The sequence below is a fragment of the Anomaloglossus baeobatrachus genome, chromosome 2, assembly GCF_048569485.1.
Source record: "Anomaloglossus baeobatrachus isolate aAnoBae1 chromosome 2, aAnoBae1.hap1, whole genome shotgun sequence".
NCBI lineage: Eukaryota > Metazoa > Chordata > Amphibia > Anura > Aromobatidae > Anomaloglossus > Anomaloglossus baeobatrachus.
This window is the reverse complement of record NC_134354.1, coordinates 565993909-566014770: the sequence shown is the minus strand read 5'-3', so window position 1 is coordinate 566014770 and position 20862 is coordinate 565993909. Positions and strand designations below refer to the sequence as shown.

At 50.0% G+C, this 20862-nt stretch overlaps 1 protein-coding gene across 4 annotated transcripts in view; it reads right to left on the bottom strand.

The window, feature by feature from the left end:
- Positions 1-20862, bottom strand: part of DOCK9 (dedicator of cytokinesis 9) — a 426004-nt gene that overhangs the window by 44366 nt on the left and 360776 nt on the right. For all 4 annotated transcript variants that reach the window (XM_075336721.1, XM_075336720.1, XM_075336718.1 and 1 more), the window contains 3 exons: positions 14331-14468; positions 11468-11650; positions 10809-10922 (listed from right to left, as the gene is read on the bottom strand). In XM_075336721.1, coding sequence (XP_075192836.1) covers positions 10809-10922; positions 11468-11650; positions 14331-14468 — 435 coding nt within the window. The remainder of the gene's footprint in view (positions 1-10808; positions 10923-11467; positions 11651-14330; positions 14469-20862) is intronic.

Sequence of the window (20862 nt, the reverse complement as noted above, 5' to 3'; positions counted from 1 at the left end):
GAAAGAATATAAAATCTTGAAACGGTAAAGGATACAGAAATGTTTATTTTTAGTTGAAATGTATATTTGATGTAAAACAATAAAATACTTTTAGTAAAAATAGAAAAAACAAAATGACATTCATTCTAAAGGTTGGTGCACTTTTGATGATAAACATGGTTTTGGAGGGGTTTTTTTTACTTTTAAATTTTCTTGTACAAAAAATGTTTTCCTATTAAAGTAGAGTAATGAATATTTCTTTTCTTGAATCTGCAGTTTTAGTTATTTTGAGCTGCGTACGGTTTATTGATCATCTCTTGCTCCATATTTTGTGTAATCAAAACTACAATAATTCTGGTATGAGATAGAAGATGGAATGAAACAGGCTTCATATAAATGTTATGCAAATATGCCAGAAAAGTAGAATCATTGGTGATAAACGTTTACAGATGACATACAGGATAATGATTAAAGTATAGAGACACTCCTCACTGAAAATAGGTTTATCATTTAGTTCCATTGCCACAGATATACAGCCATGCAGACTGCCTATGCCAACATTTGTGAAAGAATGGGTGACTGTAAAGAGCTTACCAAGTTTGAGTCTGCTGATGAAAAAGAATCACTACATTGTAACAAATCAGTTTGTGAAATTTCTTGCCTCCTAAATAATCCACAATCATCTGCTAGGGATGTTATTAAATTGGATGTATTTAGGAACCACAGAAACTCAGCCACAAAGTGGGTCAGCACGTAATGGTACAGAGTGGAGTCACCAAATGCTGAGGCGCATTATGCATAAGAGCCACCAACTCTACTGACTCAGCCGCTGGGTTCCAAACCTCCTCTGGGGTCAACATCAGAACAATGCTTCGGGAAGTGGCCGAGCAGCTGCATGTAAACCTTACATAATGATATGGGATTATATTCCAGGAATTGGCCTAGGCACTTTATTCTAGTGAAGGAAGAAGGGAATTTTGTTTACTTACCGTAAATTCCTTTTCTTCTAGCTCTAATTGGGAGACCCAGACAATTGGGTGTATAGGCTATGCCTCCGGAGGCCGCACAAAGTATTACACTCAAAAGTGTTAAGCCCCTCCCCTTCTGCCTATACACCCCCCGTGCTCCCACGGGCTCCTCAGTTTTGGTGCAAAAGCAAGAAGGAGGAAAAAGAATTATAAACTGGTTTAAAGTAACTTCAATCCGAAGGAATATCGGAGAACTGAAACCATTCAACATGAACAACATGTGTACACAAAAAAACAGGGCGGGTGCTGGGTCTCCCAATTAGAGCTAGAAGAAAAGGAATTTACGGTAAGTAAACAAAATTCCCTTCTTCTTTGTCGCTCTATTGGGAGACCCAGACAATTGGGACGTCCAAAAGCAGTCCCTGGGTGGGTAAATTAATACCTCGTAAGAGAGCCGTAAAACGGCCCTTTCCTACAGGTGGGCAACCGCCGCCTGAAGGACTCGTCTACCTAGGCTGGCATCCGCCGAAGCATAGGTATGCACCTGATAGTGCTTCGTGAAAGTGTGCAGGCTCGACCAGGTAGCCGCCTGACACACCTGCTGAGCCGTAGCCTGGTGCCTCAAAGCCCAGGACGCGCCCACGGCTCTGGTAGAATGGGCCTTCAGCCCTGAGGGAACCGGAAGCCCAGCCGAACGGTAAGCTTCGATAATTGGCTCCTTGATCCACCGAGCCAGGGTTGATTTGGAAGCCTGTGACCCTTTACGCTGGCCAGCGACAAGGACAAAGAGTGCATCCGAGCGGCGCAGGGGCGCCGTACGAGAAATGTAGAGTCTGAGTGCTCTCACCAGATCTAACAAGTGCAAATCCTTTTCACATTGGTGAACTGGATGAGGATAAAAAGAAGGTGAGGAAATATCCTGATTGAGATGAAAGGAGGATACCACCTTAGGGAGAAAATCCGGAACCGGACGTAGAACCACCTTGTCCTGGTGAACACCAGGAAAGGGGCTTTGCACGACAATGCTGCTAGCTCAGACACTCTCCGAAGAGAAGTGACTGCTACAAGAAAAACCACTTTCTGCGAAAGTCGTGAGAGGGAAATATCTCTCATTGGCTCGAATGGTGGTCTCTGAAGAACCATCAGAACCCTGTTTAGATCCCAGGGTTCTAACGGCCGCTTGTAAGGTGGAACGATGTGACAAACCCCCTGCAGGAACGTGCGTACCTGTGGAAGTCTGGCTAGGCGCTTCTGGAAAAACACAGAGGGCGCTGAGACTTGTCCCTTAAGGGAGCCGAGCGACAAACCCTTTTCCAGTCCAGATTGAAGGAAGGACAGAAAAGTAGGTAATGCAAATGGCCAGGGAGAAAAAACCCCGAACAGAGCACCATGATAGAAAAATTTTTTCACGTCCTGTGAAAGATCTTGGCGGACGTTGGTTTCCTAGCCTGTCTCATAGTGGCAATGACGTCTTGAGATAACCCTGAAGACGCTAGGGTCCAGGACTCAATGGCCACGCAGTCAGGTTGAGGGCCGCAGAATTCAGATGGAAAAAACGGCCCTCGAGATAGCAAGTCTGTTCGGTCTGGTAGTGTCCACGGTTGGCCAACCGTGAGATGCCACAGATCCGGGTACCACGACCTCCTTGGCCAGTCTGGAGCGACGAGGATGGCGCGGCGGCAGTCGATCCTGATCTTGCGTAACACTCTGGGCAACAGTGCCAGCAGAGGAAACACATAAGGGAGCTGAAACTGCGACCAATCCTGAACTAAGGCGTCTGCCGCCAGAGCTCTGGGATCTTGAGACCGTGCCATGAACATTGGTAGCTTGTTGTTGTGCCGGGACGCCATGAGGTCGACGTCCGGCACCCCCCAGCAGCAACAGATCTCCTGAAACACGTCCGGGTGAAGGGACCATTCCCCTGCGTCCATGCCCTGGCAACTGAGATAATCTGCTTCCCAATTTTCCACGCCTGGGATGTGAACTGCGGATATGGTGGATGCCGTGGCTTCCACCCACATCAAAATCCGCCGGACTTCCTGGAAGGCTTGCCGGCTGCGTGTGCCGCCTTGGTGGTTGATGTATGCCACCGCTGTGGAATTGTCCGACTGAATTCGGATCTGCTTGCCCTCCAGCCACTGCTGGAACGCTTTCTGGGCAAGATACACTGCCCGTATTTCCAGAACATTGATCTGAAGCGAGGACTCTTGCTGGGTTCACGTACCCTGAGCCCTGTGGTGGAGAAAAAACCGCTCCCCACCCTGACAGACTCGCGTCCGTCGTGACTACTTCCCAGGATGGGGGAAGGAAGGATTTCCCCTTCGATAATGAAGTGGGAAGAAGCCACCACCGAAGGGAAGCTCTGGTCGCCTGAGAGAGGGAGACGGTCCTGTCGAGGGACGTCGTCTTCCTGTCCCATTTGCGTAGGATGTCCCATCGAAGGGGACGCAGGTGAAACTGCGCGAAGGGGACTGCCTCCATTGCTGCCACCATCTTCCCCAGGAAGTGCATGAGGCGCCTCAAGGGGTGTGACTGGCCTTGAAGGAGAGATTGTACCCCTTTCTGTAGTGACTACTGCTTGAACAGCGGAAGCTTCACTATCGCTGAGAGGGTATGAAACTCCATGCCAAGATATGTCAGCGAGTGGGCCGGTGTCAGATTTGACTTTGGAAAATTGATGATCCACCCGAAACCCTGGAGAGTCTCCAGGGAAGCGTCGAGGCTGCGTTGGCATGCCTCTTGAGAGGGTGCCTTGATCAGCATCCAAGTACTGGATCACCGAGCGACCCTGCGAGTGTAGGAGCGCTACTACAGTAGCCATAACCTTGGTAAAAACCCGTGGGACTGTTGCCAGGCTGAACGGCAGTGCCACGAATTGCAGGTGTTCGTTTCCTATGGCGAAGCGCAAGAAGCGCTGGTGCTCTGGAGCAATCGGTACGTGGAGATAAGCATCTTTGATATCGATCGATGCAAGGAAATCTCTTTGGGACATTGAGGCGATGACGGAGCGGAGGGATTCCATCCTGAACCGTCTGGTTTTTACATGTTTGTTGAGCAGTTTCAGGTCCAGGACCGGGCGGAAAGACCCGTCCTCCTTTGGGACCACAAACAAGTTGGAGTAAAAACCGTGGCTCAGTTACTGAAGAGGAACCGGGATCACCACTCCTTCTGCCTTCAGAGTGCGCAGCGCCTGCAGAAGAGCCTCGGCGGGGATGACCTGAAGAATCGAGTCGGGGGACGAGAGGTGAACTCTATCTTGTAACCGTGAGACAGAATGTCTCTCACCCAGCGGTCTTTTATTTGTGGCAGCCAGGTGTCGCAAAAGCGGGAGAGCCTGCCACCGACCGAGGATGCTACTAGAGGAGGTCAAAAGTCATGAGGAAGCCGCTTTGTTAGCGGCGCCTCCGGTGGCCTTTTAAGGACGTGACTTAGACCGCCATGCATCAGAGTTCCTTTGTTCTTTCTGAGACCTTTTGGACGAGGAGAATTGGGACCTGCCCGCGCCCTGAAAGGACCGAAACCTCGACTGCCCTCTCCTCTGTTGAGGTATGTTCTGTTTGGGCTGGGGTAAGGATGTATCCTTTCCCTTGGATTGTTTGATGATTTCATCCAGACGCTCGCCAAACAGCTTGTCGCCAGAAATTGGCAAACTGGTTAAGCGCTTTTTTGGAAGCAGAATCTGCCTTCCATTCCCGTAGCCACAAAGCCCTGCGGAGTACCACCGAATTGGCGGCCGCGACCGCCGTACGGCTCGCAGAGTCCAGGACAGCAATAATAGCGTAAGACGCAATTGCCGAGGTCTGTGTGGTAATGGATGCCACTTGTGGCGCGGCCGTGCATGTGGCTGCTTCAATTTGCGCTTGACCTGCTGAGATAGCTTGTAGCGCCCATACGGCTGCGAATGCTGGGGCAAAAGAAGCTCCGATAGCTTCATAGATGGATTTCAACCAGAGCTCCATCTGCCTGTCAGTGGCATCTTTGAGCGAGGCCCCCTCTTCCACTGCAAGTATGGATCTTTTCGCCAGTCTGGAGATTGGAGGATCCACTATGGGACACTGAGACCAACCTTTAACCACGTCAGGGGAAAAAGGATAACGTGTATCCTTAAGGCGCTTAGAAAAACGCTATCTGGACAAGCATGATGATTCTGGAGTGCCTCTCTGAAATCAGATTGGTCTAGAAACATACTCGGTGTCTGAGAAGCTGACTCCTCCGCCGGAGGAGCTGAGGGAGAAATATCCAGCATTTGATCGATGGACGCAATAAGAACGTTCACTATGGCGTCCCCGTCTGGAGTATTAAGATTGAGAGCGCCCTCAGGATCAGAATCCTGATCAGCTGTCTCCGCATCATCAACCAGAGATTCCCCCCGCTGAGACCCTGAACAATATGATGTCGAGGGAAATTCTAAGCGAGCCCACTTAGTCGGTCTGGGGCTGGGGTCTAAGTCAGAACCCTCAGCCTGGGATGTATGAGATACCCCGGGAGGACATTGTTGGTCCAACTGAGGGGGGCCAGGGAACAATGATTCAACAGAGTCCCTTTGCTGAGATACCGGCCTGGACTGCAAGGCTTCTAGTATCTTAGCCATAGTCTCAGAGAGTTTTGCAAACTCCGTCCCCGTCACTAGGACAGTGTCAACAGGTGGCTCCCCCTGGGCCCCTCTTAGCAGGGGCCCTGGCTGAAGAAGTGTCACAGGGGCCAAACAATGCACACAATGAGGGTCAATGGAACCTGCCGGCAGCTGGGTCGTACAAGCGACGCAGGCAGCATAATAAGCCTGTGATTTGGCACCCCTGCCTTTTGTGGGCACCCTGAGTAACACAATAGGGTATATAGCCAGAATGAACTGTGCTCATACAGTGTAAAATATATACTATAAACAAATAATGTATCAATACACTACAGCACCATGGGGCTAGCACCACAGGTGCTGCTTACCATCCGCCTAAAGCGGTTATGAGGCCACCAGAGACCGTGTCTGGGTCTCCCAGGGTTTGTCCCTCTCTGCAGCGTCGTAGGAGCTGACAGGAAATGGCTGCGGCGTCCTGACGAGAGGAGGGAGCCGTGGTCGTGGCCGAGGTGCTCACACTGTGCACAGTGAGGGGGGTGGAGTATGGAAATCATACTCCAGCCCTCAGTGCTGCTCGTACCGTGCAGCGTCCCGCCCTTCCCCTGCCTGTCAGGGCTGAGGGCGGGAGAAAGGGAAACTAGGCCGCAAGCAAGCCGGGGACTCGAGTATAAGCGTGGCCGGCGTAAAAGCGCGGCCGACGCCGAAGTCCCCGGCGAACTACAAGTCCCAGCCGCGCCGCAGTTTCCCATGGCAGCGGCGGTTAGCGCGGTAGCCCCTACATATAAACACACTCAGCGACGCTGAGTGTGTAATGGCACAGTTTAACCCGGTCAGCGCCGCGGTCCCCGGTGCACTAGCACACCCAGCAAAGCTGAGGTGTTGCCGTGCGCGGTCCCCACAGGGATACAGAGTACCTTCACGTAGCAGGGCCATGTCCCTGAACGGTACCCGGCTCCTATCCAGCAGTCTCCCAGGAGTTGTGGATGAAGCACGGTCTCAGTGCCTGGAGACCGATAGGATCCCACTTCACCCAGAGCCCTGAGGGGGATGGGGAAGGAAAGCAGCATGTGGGCTCCAGCCTCTGTACCCGCAATGGATACCTCAACCTTAACAACACCGCCGACAAGAGTGGGGTGAGAAGGGAGCATGCTGGGGGCCCTATATGGGCCCACTTTTCTTCCAACCGACATAGTCAGCAGCTGCTGCTGACTAATCTGTGGAGCTGTGCTGTGCGTGTCTGACCTCCTTCGCACAAAGCAAAAAACTGAGGAGCCCGTGGGAGCACGGGGGGTGTATAGGCAGAAGGGGAGGGGCTTAACACTTTTGAGTGTAATACTTTGTGCGGCCTCCGGAGGCATAGCCTATACACCCAATTGTCTGGGTCTCCCAATAGAGCAGGGGTGGGGAACCTCCGGCCCGCGGGCCGTATACGGCCCGTGACGACTTTTTATGCGGCCCCCGGGCACATTCCCGGGGACCATTGTGCTTTGGTGGCAGCCGCGCTTTCCCGGCTGCCGGCCCTTTAAATCCCACAGCCTGATGCCCTGTGGGTAGATGCTAGAATGTACGGGCTCTCTCCAGATCCTGACTTCCAGGACCTGACTGCAGCCCATACATTCTAGGCTTATCCCCGGCCTGTGTGCTCTGGTGGGCGGGTAAGCAGCAAGCTGCGATAAAGTCACACAGAAGAGCTGCAGCAGGTTTACCAGCCTCCCGAAACTGTGCTGTGTGTGTGTGTGTGACTCTCCCTCCCCCTCACTGCGAGTACTCAACCCATCGCTGCCCCCCCCCCCCCCCGCTCAGTGCTGTGTACACCCTCGTACTGTGTGTACCCCCCAATGCTGTGTGTACCCCCTCGTGCTGTATGTACCCCCAATGCTGTGTGTACCCCCTTGTGCTGTATGTACCCCCTAGTGCAGTGTGTACCCCCTAGTACAGTGTGTACCCCCTAGTACAGTGAGTACCCCCTAATGCTGTGTGTACCCCCTAATGCTGTGTGTACCCCTTAATGCTGTGTGTACCCCCTCATGCTGTGTACTCCCTCATGCTGTGTACCCCCTCATGCTGTGTACCCCCTCGTGCTGTGTACCCCCTCGTGCTGTGTGTACCCCCTCGTGCTGTGTGTACCCCCTCGTGCTGTGTGTACCCCCTCATGCTGTGTACCTCCTAGTACAGTGTGTACCCCCCAGTGCTGTGTACCCCCAGGTGCTGTGTGTACCCCCTAGTGCTGTGTGTACCCCCTAGTGCTGTGTGTACCCACTAGTGCTGTGTACACCCCAGTGCTGTGTGTACCCCCTCGTGCTATGTGCCCCCTAGTGCAGTGTGTACCACCTAGTGCAGCGAGTACCCCCTAGTACAGTGAGTACCCCTTAATGCTGTGTGTACCCCTTAATGCTGTGTGTACCCCCTAATGCTGTGTACCCCTTAATGCTGTGTGTACCCCCTCGTGCTGTGTACCCCCTCGTGCTGTGTACCCCCTCGTGCTGTGTGTACCCCCTCATGCTGTGTACCTCCTAGTACAGTGTGTACCCCCCAGTGCTGTGTACCCCCAGGTGCTGTGTGTACCCCCTAGTGCTGTGTGTACCCCCTAATGCTGTGTACACCCCAGTGCTGTGTACCCCCTCAGCGCGGTGTAACCCCTCACTGCTGTCCGTGCCCCCCCTAGTGCTGTCTGTACCCCCTGGGTGATGTCTATGCCCCCCCACCAGTGCTGTCCGCACCACCTAATGCTGTCCATGCTGCCACCAGTGCTGTCCATGCCACGGTGAGTGCTGCCTGTGTCCCCCTTATGCTGTCCATGCTCCCCAGTGCTGTGTGCCACCCCTCAGTGCTCTTAACTCGCTACTGCTGTCTGTACCCTCCCACTGCTTTCTATGCTCCCCAGTCCGTGCTCTCCTATTGATGTCTATGTTCCCCCAGACCTGTCTGTCTCCCTAATGCTGCCACCCAGTGCAGTCCGTGCTGCCACCCAGTGCAGTGCGTGCTGCCACCCAGTGCAGTGCGTGCTGCCACCCAGTGCAGTGCGTGCTGCCACCCAGTGCTGTGCGTGTCCCCAGTCATGTCTGTGCCACCGCCAGGGCTGTCCATGCCCCCTACTGATGTATATGCCCCAGCCCCTCCTGTGATGTATATGCCCCAGCTCCTCCTGTGATGTATATGCCCCAGCCCCTCCTGTGATGTATATGCCCCAGCCCCTCCTGTGATGTATATGCCCCAGCCCCTTCTGTGATGTATATGCCTCAGCCCCTCCTGTGATGTATATGCCCCAGCCCCTCCTGTGATGTATATGCCCCAGCCCCTCCTGTGATGTATATGCCCCAGCCCCTCCTGTGATGTATATGCCCCAGCCCCTCCTGTGATGTGTACTCCCAGTGTCTCCTGTAATTTATGCGCCCTGGCCCCTCCTGTGATGTGTATGCCCTCAGCATCTCCAGACAGAGACAAACCTGGAAAAGCAGCTGTGAGAAACAAGATGATCAATATCACCGAACATTACAATCGCACCAAAGAGAAGCAGCTCCGGCCACCACAATAGGGGTGAGTTAATCGTTTGACCAAATATAGCAGGGTTATTTTTCAGGTTGATAATGTTGTGCGGCCCCCAAAGGTTAGTAGGAAATTCCAAATGGCCCCCGGCAGTAAAAAGGTTCCCCACCCCTGCAATAGAGCGACAAAGAAAATCTTAATGCTTCATAATACCAAGGCATGTTGGACAATTTTATGTCCCCAAATTAACTGGCACAAAGTTTTCTAAGGACACGGACAAAATTATAGACCTGCTGAAGGTGCGGATGAGCTACAGGACACTAGGCAAGCAGTTTGATGAAAATGCAACAACTGTTGGTGCAATTATCAGAAAATGGAACAAACACAAGATGACTGTCAATTTTACTCGGTCTGAGGCTCCATGCAAGATATCGCCTCATGAGGTACAGATGATTGTAAGAAAGGTCAGGAAACAGCACAGAACTACATGGAAGGACCTGGTCAATGACCTGAAGAGAGCTGGGACCACAGTCTAAGATTACTATTAGTAACACACTACGCAGTCATAGATTAAAATCCTGCAGGGCACAGAAGGTCCCCTGGTTCACACCAGCACATGTCCAGGCCTCTCTGAAGTTCGCCGATGACCATCTGTAAGATCCAGAAGAGGCATGGGAGAAGGTCATGTCATCAAATGAGACCAAAATAGAACTCGCCGTGTTTGGAGGAAGAAGGATGAGTATAACCCCAAAAATACCATCCCAAGTCTGAAGCATGGGGGTGGAAACATCATTCTTCGGGGCTGCTTTTCGGCAAAGGGGACAGAATGACTCCATCATATTGAAAGGAGGATGGATGGGGTCATGTAGCCAGAGATTTTGGCCAACAACCTCCTTTCCTCAGTAAAAGCATTGAAGATGCTTTGTGACTGGGTTTTCCAGCATGGCAATGACCTGAAACCCACACAGCCAGGGCAACTGAAGGGTGGCTGTGTAAGAAGCATGTTAAGGTCTTTGAGTGGCCTAACCAGTCTCCAGACCTGAACCAAATAGAAAATCTTTGGAGGGAGCTGAAACTCCATGTCGTCTAGTTACAGCCCTGAAACCTGAAAGATCTGTATGGAGGAGTGGGCCAAAATCCCTGTGCAAACTTGGTCAAGAACTACAGGAAACGTCTGACCTCTGTAATTGCAAACAAAGGTTGCTGTGCAAAATATAAAAGTTCTGCTTTTCAATTGTATCAAATATTTATTTCATTGGGATTCTGTCTGTCGCAGAAGAAGTGTACCTATGAAAAAAATTACAGACCTCTTAGAGAGGGGACAAAGAGAAAGACAAGAAAGAAGAAAGATAAAAAGAGAAAGAAAAAGAGGGAAGAGAGGAGAGAAAAAGAAAGAAGAGAGCGTGCAGGAAAGAGGAAGAAAGAGGGAATGAGAGAAAGAAAGGGAGAGAGAGTGCGAGAGAGAGTTGTTGGGAGACTACACCTTTCATGCAGGAGAGATCTGGAGAAGTTTACAAAGGAAGAGTGGTCTAAAATTCCAGTTGAGAGGTGTAAGAGGGTTGGTGAAATGGAAATAAACATGACTAACAAAACATGTGTAATTGCAATCATTTTAGATTAAGAACTTGAAAATAAAATACAAGAAAAATAATATGCAATACATTAAACCTTGAGCTCCCTCTATCAGTATTACGCTTAATGACATTGTATTTTCATATCAGTGGCATAACTTCATCGTCACATTATGAACCATTAGAACACATTCATTACATTTTTTTTTTACTTCTCCCCGATTCACTCACCTTAATGAGGCGGTCACTGTTTGCACAGTTGTTGATTATTGAGAGGGACTGCTGGAATCTTGTGCCTCCTATCCCGACCACATCTGCTATTAACTGGCTTACAGATATGATCACCTGTAATTTGCAGACATATTAATATGAATAGATTTAAAAAGCTGACATTTTCAATAAGTTTGGGAGGACGTGATAAGTAAATACCAATATACACTATCTGCATCACAAAACTCGCAGAAGACGGGAACTTATTAAATATGACACACGTGACCATGTAAGAAGGACTGAACACAACAACACAATGAACTGTGATGCGCCAGGAGAAGGCTTCAATAACGTATATTAAGCCACCTGGTCCATCCTTTCTTGACTCTTAATTATACAGAGAAGTCAATAAATGCTGCAGACAACCTTGAAGTTGTCGTGGGTTTCTTAAGAGCATTCTTATGGAAGTACAAGAATAAAATTATGATATGGTGTCAATAAATAAAAACTAAAATTAGAAATTACCAAGTAAGCCTAGGAAGTTCATCAACATCAACTACACTATACGGGAGAGATGCCTAATTTTACAAAGAAATAAATGTTTCATATTTCTGTTTTTTAGCCTCCATTGATGGGTGAGAGCATGTGGACAAAGCACATACAAGTCACACTTTATTCACCTGCAGATGAGTTCTGACAAAAGATTTCTTTCCAGTGTAGTCGAAGTTATTTCTCATTAAGAAATACAGGAGCTGAGAGGAATCCGTTCGGATGGAGCTTAGCTTGGAATTACAGCATTTAAGGATTTCGTAACACAAGGCCGCACACATATCGGCTCTTCCTTCATAAAACGTTGATGGAAACTGAGAGGACGAAAAGCAACATTTATAATAGTGAACATCATAAATATGCAGATAACATTGGACAATGCCAGAACAAAGCCTATTTCTTCACCAGATCATTTGTGGCTAGGAATATAGAGGCGAGTCTGGAGGCTGTTAGGTCATCGTATCGCTGTTGGATGCTTACACAGTATTCTTTTAATCAAAAATATTAAAGGGAAACTATTACTAGATTCAGCTGACCAAACCATGGACAACATGAATCAGCCAAGGCTGTGAGATTGCTGCGGCATTTCAGAGAAAACAATTGGAAAAGCCAACATCACTCCAGATGATTGACAAGTCTCTCCCTATGGAGACACATGGGCAAGTTCTATCAATCCACTGTAGCAGGTCAGGGAGGACACGGTCAGGACCATCATCAGAATACTCAGGTCCCTACCTATATTCCCCAGATGGATGTTTTTTTCTGAAATGCTGAGTGTTCTGGAGTAAACACCCCTGGTTGCAGCCGTGCAGGCAGGCTCATATTAATGTTGCCCGTGGTTCAGGCAGCATAAATCTAATCACAGGTTCCCTTAAACCAAGTATCTTGCATTTTTTTTAACATCCATTGCAATAATGGAATTCATGTATTCATTACTTGCAGTGTGTTGCTGCATAGTTTATGTATACATATTAAATTTAAGATAAAAAACATATATCCAGTGTCTGACTGAGGTGCCAATAGCCTACCATTACTACTGATTCTTGTGGCACACTGTTCAGTATGACATTGCCCTCATTCACAAATGTTCCCATACTTCCACATAATAATAGACTAGGTCTATTGGTGAGATGCTAACTTTGCCTGTATACAGTGAATTACAGTGTATTATGCCAACTGTTGCTCATATAGGAGGGTTGGGGGCCTATTCCTGCTCAGGGGCCCACCATTACTACTGATTCTGGGGGCCCACTGTTCAGCTGCACGCAAGGATGACATTGCCCTCATTCACAAATATTCCCATACTTCTATATAATAATAGACTAGGTCTAGTGGTGAGATGCTGCCTTTGTCTGTATATAGTGAATTACAGTGTATTATGCCAACTGTTGCTCATATAGGAGGGTTGAGGGCCTATTCCTACACAGGGGCCCACCAGGGGATTCCCTTTGGGTCAGTCCAAGATTGATTGTGTACATTTTCTTCTGCCTACAATATAATAGTCCAGAAAATCTGATAATACTAAATTCAAATTAAATTTAACCCTTCACAACCGGCTGATTTTTCGTTTTCCGGGGTTTTTTTTGCCATTCTTCCGAGAGACGTAATTTTTTTTATTTTTCAATCAATATGGTCATGTGAGGGCTCCTTTTTTCCGGAACGATCTGTACTTTTAAAAGAAAGTATAAGTTTTACCATATAGTGTACTGGAAAACGGCAAAAAAATTCCAAATGCAGAAAAATTGCAAAAAAAGTGCAATAGCACTGTTGTTTTTGAGATATTTTATTCACTGTGTTCACTAAATGGTAAAACTAATGTGTGGGTGTGATGCCTGAGGGCGGTGCAAGTTCGTAGACATGAATAGGTTTACCTTTCTCTAAGGGGGTTAAAAAAAAATCAGAAGTTTGTCCGAAAAAAAGTGGTGTATGTTTGACGCCATACTCCGTGATCCGTAGAGTTCTTATCTTTTGGAATCTATGGCAGTGATGGCTTATTTTTTGTGTCTCAGGCTGACATTTTTAACGGTACTATTTTTGCGAAGATGCTACGTTTTGATCGCCTGCTATTGCATTTAGCACAAAATTTGTGTCGACCAAAAAACGTAATTTTGGCGTTTGGAATTTTTTTGCCGCTACGCCGTTTACTGATCAGATCAATTGATTTTATATTTTGATAGATCGGGCATTTCTGAAAGCGGCGATACCAAATATGTGTATATTTTTTTAACCGTTTAAATTTCAATGGGGCGAAAGCAAAGTGATTTGAACTTTGTTTTTTAAAATCTTTTTTTTGCTTTTTTAATTTTACTAGGTCCCCTAGGGGACTATATTGATCAGCTGTCTGATCGCTCTTCCATATCTGCTGATCACAGCTACATAGCTGTGAACAGCAAATATGCTGCTAATCTGTCTCACTCAGCTCTCAGCTGTGTGAAGCAGGAAGTGAGTCATGTGAGCTACAGGAGTCATCACATGACTCTGTGCTACCATGACAGCTACATGAAGTCACGTGATCACATCATGTCTCGTGACTTCCGGTATCGGCCGGTGAGTAACATTATAGCATGATCGCTATTATAATGGTGCTGTCACATATTGACGGACAACAATTCCGCTCGTGCCTGGCAAGCACACATCTCAGCTGTAAAAATCAGCTGAGATGTGCGCCGATCGCTGCAAGCTGCTTGCAGCAGACCGCGGGCAGTAACACTATGACCGCTAGGATGTAAGATTACTGCCCGTGGTCGTGAAGGGGTAATGAGGAATTTCATATGACCAAAGGTGAAAGAAGAGAGTAAAAATATAAATCGGAGGGTATACTCTGTTAATTTCAATACTAATCTAGTTCCCGTCTGGTACCGTTGATGGCAGATTGCAGAACTTCTAGAAACATACTACAAGCACAGATCTATTTCCACAGTGACATTTACTCCATGAAGCAGGATTGTAACCTGAAGACAACATGTAAAATGGTTACTGTTCTGCCATACTGACCTTATAAATTAATGACCTCAATGCAGTGAAAACATTTTTAAGGGTAGTCTCAGATTGATTTTTCTGTAGAAAGCAGAGGTACACGTCAAACACCTTCTTCATCAAAGGATTGTGACCATGATCAGCGATAAGTTGGTTCTGGAGAAAAAAAATAAAGGACATTTACTTATGTGTAGGGCATTTGTGCAGACTATGCACCAATACAAAAATACTGCGTTTGTCCAGTCACATGACAATAAGCAATTAGAAGGTGCTCCACTTTCTGGAACGCTCAAAAATAAATGTACAAAAAAACGATCATCCAGCACCAACCTTCTAAAAGCTTGTATTTATTTGAAAAAATAAAAATTATTTTTTTTTATTTTAAATCATTTTAGATTTTTTCAAATAAATACAAGCTTTTAGACGGTTGGTGCTGGAGGATCGTTTTTTTTGTACATATCAAAGTGGTGAGCACGTCCAGGACTCCGGGCAACAATCTTCGAGACCGGTGAGCGAAAATAAGTTTTTTGCATTATCATAGCTCAAAAAAAAAAAACAACGGATTTTTGTGTACGCACCGTAAAATCGGTTTCTCTTAGCCATCATCGGGGGACACAGGACCATGGGTGTTATGCTGCCTATCCATAGGAGGACACTAAGTAGATGCAAAAGACATTAGCTCCTCCTCTGCAGTATACACCCCCTGGCCGGGCCAGGCAACCTCAGTTTTAGTACACAAGCAGTAGGAGAAAAAAATAGTAAGAACTTATCTCAAAGGAGGAACATGACAAAAAAAAAAGAGCCAAAACCAAATAAGGTACTGAGAGAACCAAGGCCCAACAGGGCAACAGGGTGGGTGCTGTGTTCCCCAATGATGGCTAAGAGAAAACGATTTTGCGGTGAGTACACAAAAATCTGTTTTTCTCTGATGCCTCATTGGGGGACACAGGACCATGGGACGTCCTAAAGCAGTCCATGGGTGGGAAAAATAAAAGAAAGACAACACAACCCAAGGACGAGGAACCAGTCCCAGACAGTCTGGGGCGCCTACTGAGAGAGGTGCTCTACTGCCGTTTGCAGAATTTTCCTACCCAGATTTGCCTCAGCTGAAACCTGGGTATGGACTCTGTAATGCTTTGAAAAAGTATGTAGGCTAGACCAGGTCGCAGCCTTACACACCTGTTCCACTGAAGCCTGATGCCGAATGGCCCACGAAGCGCCAACTGCTCGCGTGGAATGAGCCCAGAGCCCACTAGGAATGGGCTTGAGTTGCAAGCGGTAGACTTCCTGGATCGCAGAGCGAATCCAGCGAGCCAGAGTTGCCTTTGAAGCTGCCTGTCCCTTCTTAGGCCCCTCAGGAATGACGAACAAAGAGTCAGTTTTCCTAAAGGGGGCTGTCCTGGATATGTAATATCTGAGAGCTCTGACGAGGTCTAACGAATGCAGAGACCTTTCCACCCTATGAACTGGGTGTGGACAAAAGGAAGGCAGAACAATGTCCTCGTTCAAATGAAACGGGGTAGGAACCTTTGGAAGAAAATCCGGAAGGGGGCGCAGAACCACCTTATCCTGGTGAAAAATCAGAAAAGGCTCGCGGCAAGAGAGTGCTGCCAGCTCCGAAACCCGTCTGATGGACGTAATTGCCACCAAGAATGTTACCTTCCAGGACAGAAGAGCAAGGGAGGATTCCTTGAGAGGTTCAAAGGGGGACATCTGGAGACCGTCCAGAACGAGATTGAGGTCCCATGGGTCCAGGGGCCGTTTGTACGGGGGAACTAGATGGGAAACGCCCTGGAGGAAGGTCTTGACTTGGGGTTTTTGAGCCAGGCGGCATTGGTAGAAGATTGAGAGCGCCGAGACCTGCCCTTTAAGGGAACAGAGTCAACCCCGCTTGCAAGCCAGACTGTAGAGAGTCGAGAATTCTGGGGATGGCCAGAGGCATAGGCTGGACGTTAGTTTCCCTGCACTATGAAAGGAAGATTTTCCACGTACGGTGGTAAATGCGGGATGACGCAGGCTTTCGGGCGCTGGTCATGGTGGAGATAACCGGGGAGGAGAATCCCGCTCTTGTTAATACCCAGGTCTCAATGGCCATGCCGTCCGCTTCAGGGCTCTGGAGTTCTGATGGGAAATGGGCCCTTGGGTCAGTAAGTCTGGGATGTCTGGAAGGCGCCACGGTACGTCTGCGAGCATTTGTACTAATTCGGCGTACCAGGCGCACCTGGGCCAGTCCGATGCTATCAGTATCACCGGGACTCCCTCTGCCTTGATCTTCCTGATTACCCGCTGCAGCAGGGGTAGAGGAGGAAATATGTAAGGCAGGTGGAAGTGGTGCCAGGAGCAGACTAGAGCATCCGCGCCGATGGACTGCGGGTCGCGTGACCTAGCTATGAACGCGGGTACCTTTGCGTTCAACCTTGAGGCCATTAGATCACCGTCTGGTGTACCCCAGCGAGTGCAGATGTGTAGGAACACTTCTGGGTGGAGAGACCACTCTCCGGCGGCCAGGCCTTGGCGACTTAGAAAGTCTGCTGCCCAGTTCTCTACTCCCGGTATGTGTACCGCTGATATCACTGACCCCGTCGATTCGGCCCAGCTGAGGGTCTTGTGGGCCTCGAGATAAGCTGCATTGCTGCAGGTGCCCCCCTGCCGATTGATATAGGCTACAGCTGTCGCATTATCCGATTGGACTCGAATCTGACGACCCGCTAGCAGAGGGCAGAATGCCCTGAGCGCGAGGAAGATCGCGCGGATTTCCAGGATGTTTATGGGTAGGGAAGACTCCTGGGGCGTCCAACGTCCTTGAGCAGTGTGGTGCCGGTACACTGCTCCCCAGCCTAGGAGGCTGGCGTCCGTGCGTGGTCAGGACCAGCCAGTTCACTGGGAGAAAAGATCTCCCCTTCGATAGGGATGAGGACCGAAGCCACCAGCGGAGTGCATACCTGACTGAAGGCGTCAGGTGAAGATGTTTGTCCAGGAAGAAGGGGCTCTTGTCCCAGGCAGCTAGAAGGACTAGCTGCAGTGGGCGGAGGTGCAGTTGAGAAAAGGGTACTGCCTCCATAGCCGCCACCATCCTGGCGAGCACCTTCATGCTGAATCGAATGGAGCGAGACGGAGGACGTAGAAGGCAGCGTACCGCTTGTCGAAGAGCGATCGCCTTGTCCTGAGGGAGATAGATCAAGCCCCGACGGGTGTCCAGGGACATGCCCAGGAAGGTGATGGATCGTGATGGGACCGGGGATGATTTGTCTAGATTCAGTAGCCACCCTAAGCAGGATAGGGTGTCCACAGTTTTCTGTACGCTGGTTGAGCAGTCGCGGAAGGAGGGGGCCTTGATGAGGTCGTCCAAGTAAGGGAGAACGACTACTCCCCTGGCGTGAAGGACGGTGGCAAGGCCGAAGGATAGGGCTACGAATTGAAAATGGGAGTCCTGAACTGTGAAGCGGAGGAACTTTTGGTGATGTGGGGCGATGGGTGTGTGCAGGTACGCGTCCTTGATATCTATGGAGGCGAGGAATTCCCCTTCGACCATGGATGCAATAATGGACCTTAGGGACTCCATTCTGAATCTCCGTACGTGCACGTTTGTTCAGGTGTTTGAAGTCCAGGATGGGTCGAACTGACCCATCCTTTTTGGGGACCACAAAGAGGTTGGAATAAAAACCCCTGAACTTCTCATCGTCTGGGGGCAGGTATTATCACTCCTGCTGTTTGGAGCGAGTGGATTGCTGAGAAAAAAGCCTCGCGTCGTTTGAGTCTTTGGGGGGTTTGAGAGAAAGAACCGACTAGGGGGTCGGGTCCGAAATTCTATGAGGTAACCGGAAGACACAAGGTCTCGCACCCATTTGTCGTCTGAGGCGGCAGCCCAGATGTGTTGAAAGAGCCGCAGTCGACCTCCTACAATGAGTGTGTCTTCCGGGGCGCCGAAGGAGTCATGAGGGGGGAAAACGTCGTGGACGAGTCTCCCTAGTCCCGGACTGTTTCGGTCTAGGCTGCCATGACGAAGTGGGTTTCGGGAAGAGCTAAGAAGGTCGGTCCCTGCGCAGTCCGCGGCTAGTGGCGGGGGCAGAGCGGGATGTCGACCAACCAAATGAGTTACGAAAGGAGCGGAACGAGGACTGTGGACGTCTGGTGAAGGTCGTCCTGGACTTCAGCTGGGGGAGGGAGGTAATCTTTCCTCCCATGGCGTCAGAAATGAGCTTGTCCAGACGTTCGCCAAACAATCGGTCTGGAAAAAAGGGAAGGCCGTGAGAGACTTCTTGGAGGCAGAGTCCGCTCGCCATTGTCGGAGCCAGAGAGCTCTACGGATGGCTATGGTATTTGAGGCGGCAAAAGCTGCGCAGGTAGCAGCGTCAATGGAGGCCTGCATGAGGTACTCCGCCGCAGCGGCAATTTGAGCTGTTAGCTCTGTGAAGGTATGAGGGAACTGGGATTCCTCAAGCGAAGTGTTAAGGGATTCTGCCCAGACTGAGATCGCCTTTGCGACCCACACAGAGGCAAAGGAGGGCGAGAGGGAGGAACCCGCGGCCTCAAAAGGCAGAGTGGGCGAGGTGCTCTACCTGTCTGTCGGGTCCTTGATGGAGGAACCATCGGGTAAAGACAGGAGCATCTTTGTGGCAAGGCGGGAGACCGGGGGGTCGACAGAGGGCGGATCGGCCCAGCCCTTTGGGGCAGGTGAGGCAAAAGGGTACCGGGACTCCATGAGTTTACGGTTACCGAAGCGCCTGTCAGGCTTCTCCCTTTGCTTTGTGAGGATATCCTGAAACTCTGGGTGATGAGCGAAAACCTTTTGGGGTTTCCTTGCCCTCTTAAAGGAGACCGCATGGTCAGTGGTAGTGGATTGGGGATCCTCCACATGTAGAGTTTGGTTGATTGCTGCTATAAGGGAGTCTATTGCAGTTTGATCATCAGGGGAGGGTGAAACCAAGGAATCATCCTGGTACAAACAGCATTCTCCCTCCTCCGCCTCTTCAGAAGTCGTGGAGCGTGTGGGAGAGCCTGCCCTGTGTGCTCCCGAGGGAGAGCCATGGGGGCCATGAGAGAGTGCTGGAGACACCCGGCCGTGTGCTCTTTTTCTGATCTCTGCAACCGGTGAAGCATGGGCCCGGATTACCTCAGAAGGCCCCTCCATAGGGGTATCCTCGGGCTGCGTTCCATCCAGGGGCCCAGAAGGGTGTGGAGGATGACATTGCATAGCCAGCACCAGGTTCTGTGACAGTTTTTCCATGGATTGGGACAGAAACTGTGCCCATTCCGGTGGACTGGGAGCCCTAGGCTCTAGGCTGACGGTTGCGGCGGTGGTGGCGGGGGAGTCTTAGGGGGCTATAGGGGCACAGGACTCACAGAGAGAAGAGGTGTGTTTACGTGGTAGCTCAGCGTGGCAGGCAGTGCAGGCTGAATAATAGACTATGTGAACCTTAGCACTCTTAGTACCCTTAGAATTCTGCATGTTCCTAACAGGAGTATGCCAGGAGGGGGAGCAACGATATGCAGAGCTACAAGTGAAGCAGTGGGAAGCAAGGATTGTATTTGCTTCAGTGTACCTCACCAGAATCAGTCGATGGCCCTGCGTCCTCAGGAAGGAGTAAGTCCGCTCTGTGGAGAACTTCGCACGCTTTCCTAGGGGGGAAGGGGGAGGGCTTATCGCGGCCCACGGGGGGAGGGCGGGGCTTAGCGCTAAAAGAGCGCCAAGAAGAAGTCAGTGTGTCCCCCTGCTGTCGGTAGTAAAAAATGGTGGGAGGAGAGCTTCTGTGACAGTTTTTCTCCCCCTTCCTCCAGTCAGCACACAGCTCGCCACCGGTAGATTATCTCTGCAGGATTCCCTGCAATCAGCAAGGGACTCCCCCTCCTCCAGCCAGCACGCAGCTAGAGGGAATAAACACTGAGTTCATTAGCCCTGGGAGCCCTCCCCCCGCCACCGGTAGATTATCTCTGCAGGGTTCCCTGCAATCAGCAAGGGACTTTCCCCTCCTCCAGCCAGCACACAGCTATGGTGGGAATAAAGACTGTAAATTCAGCAGTCCTGGGAGCCTTCCCTGCACAGTCTTTCTCCCTTTGTCTGGGAAACCAGTCAGGGGGGATCTCACCTTAACACTGCCTCAGTCCAGGCAGTGGAATAGCAGAGTAAGCTTGTTGTGTCCGGCCACACAGGTGCAATGTATCAACTCAGAGCCTGCAAAGAGGAGCTGAGGAATTGTGCCTCTGCCCTGGGCTCTGGAAAATCGGTGTCTGTGGGACCCGTCGTCCAGTAAAAGGCAGCCCAGGATTCAGCGTCGCAGGAGGAGGTACGTGGAGGCGACACACCGCGTTCCCGCCCGTTGATGGTATTGGGAGATCGGTCCCTAGGGGAAATCGTCGCCCTCAAAAAATAGCATAACCTTGAAAGGATGTGCCTCCTACAGACACTAAGCTAAAACTGAGGTTGCCTGGCCCTGCCAGGGGGTGTATACTGCAGAGGAGGAGCTAATGTCTTTTGCATCTACTTAGTGTCCTCCTAAGGATAGGCAGCATAGCACCCATGGTCCTGTGTCCCCCAATGAGGCGTCAGAGA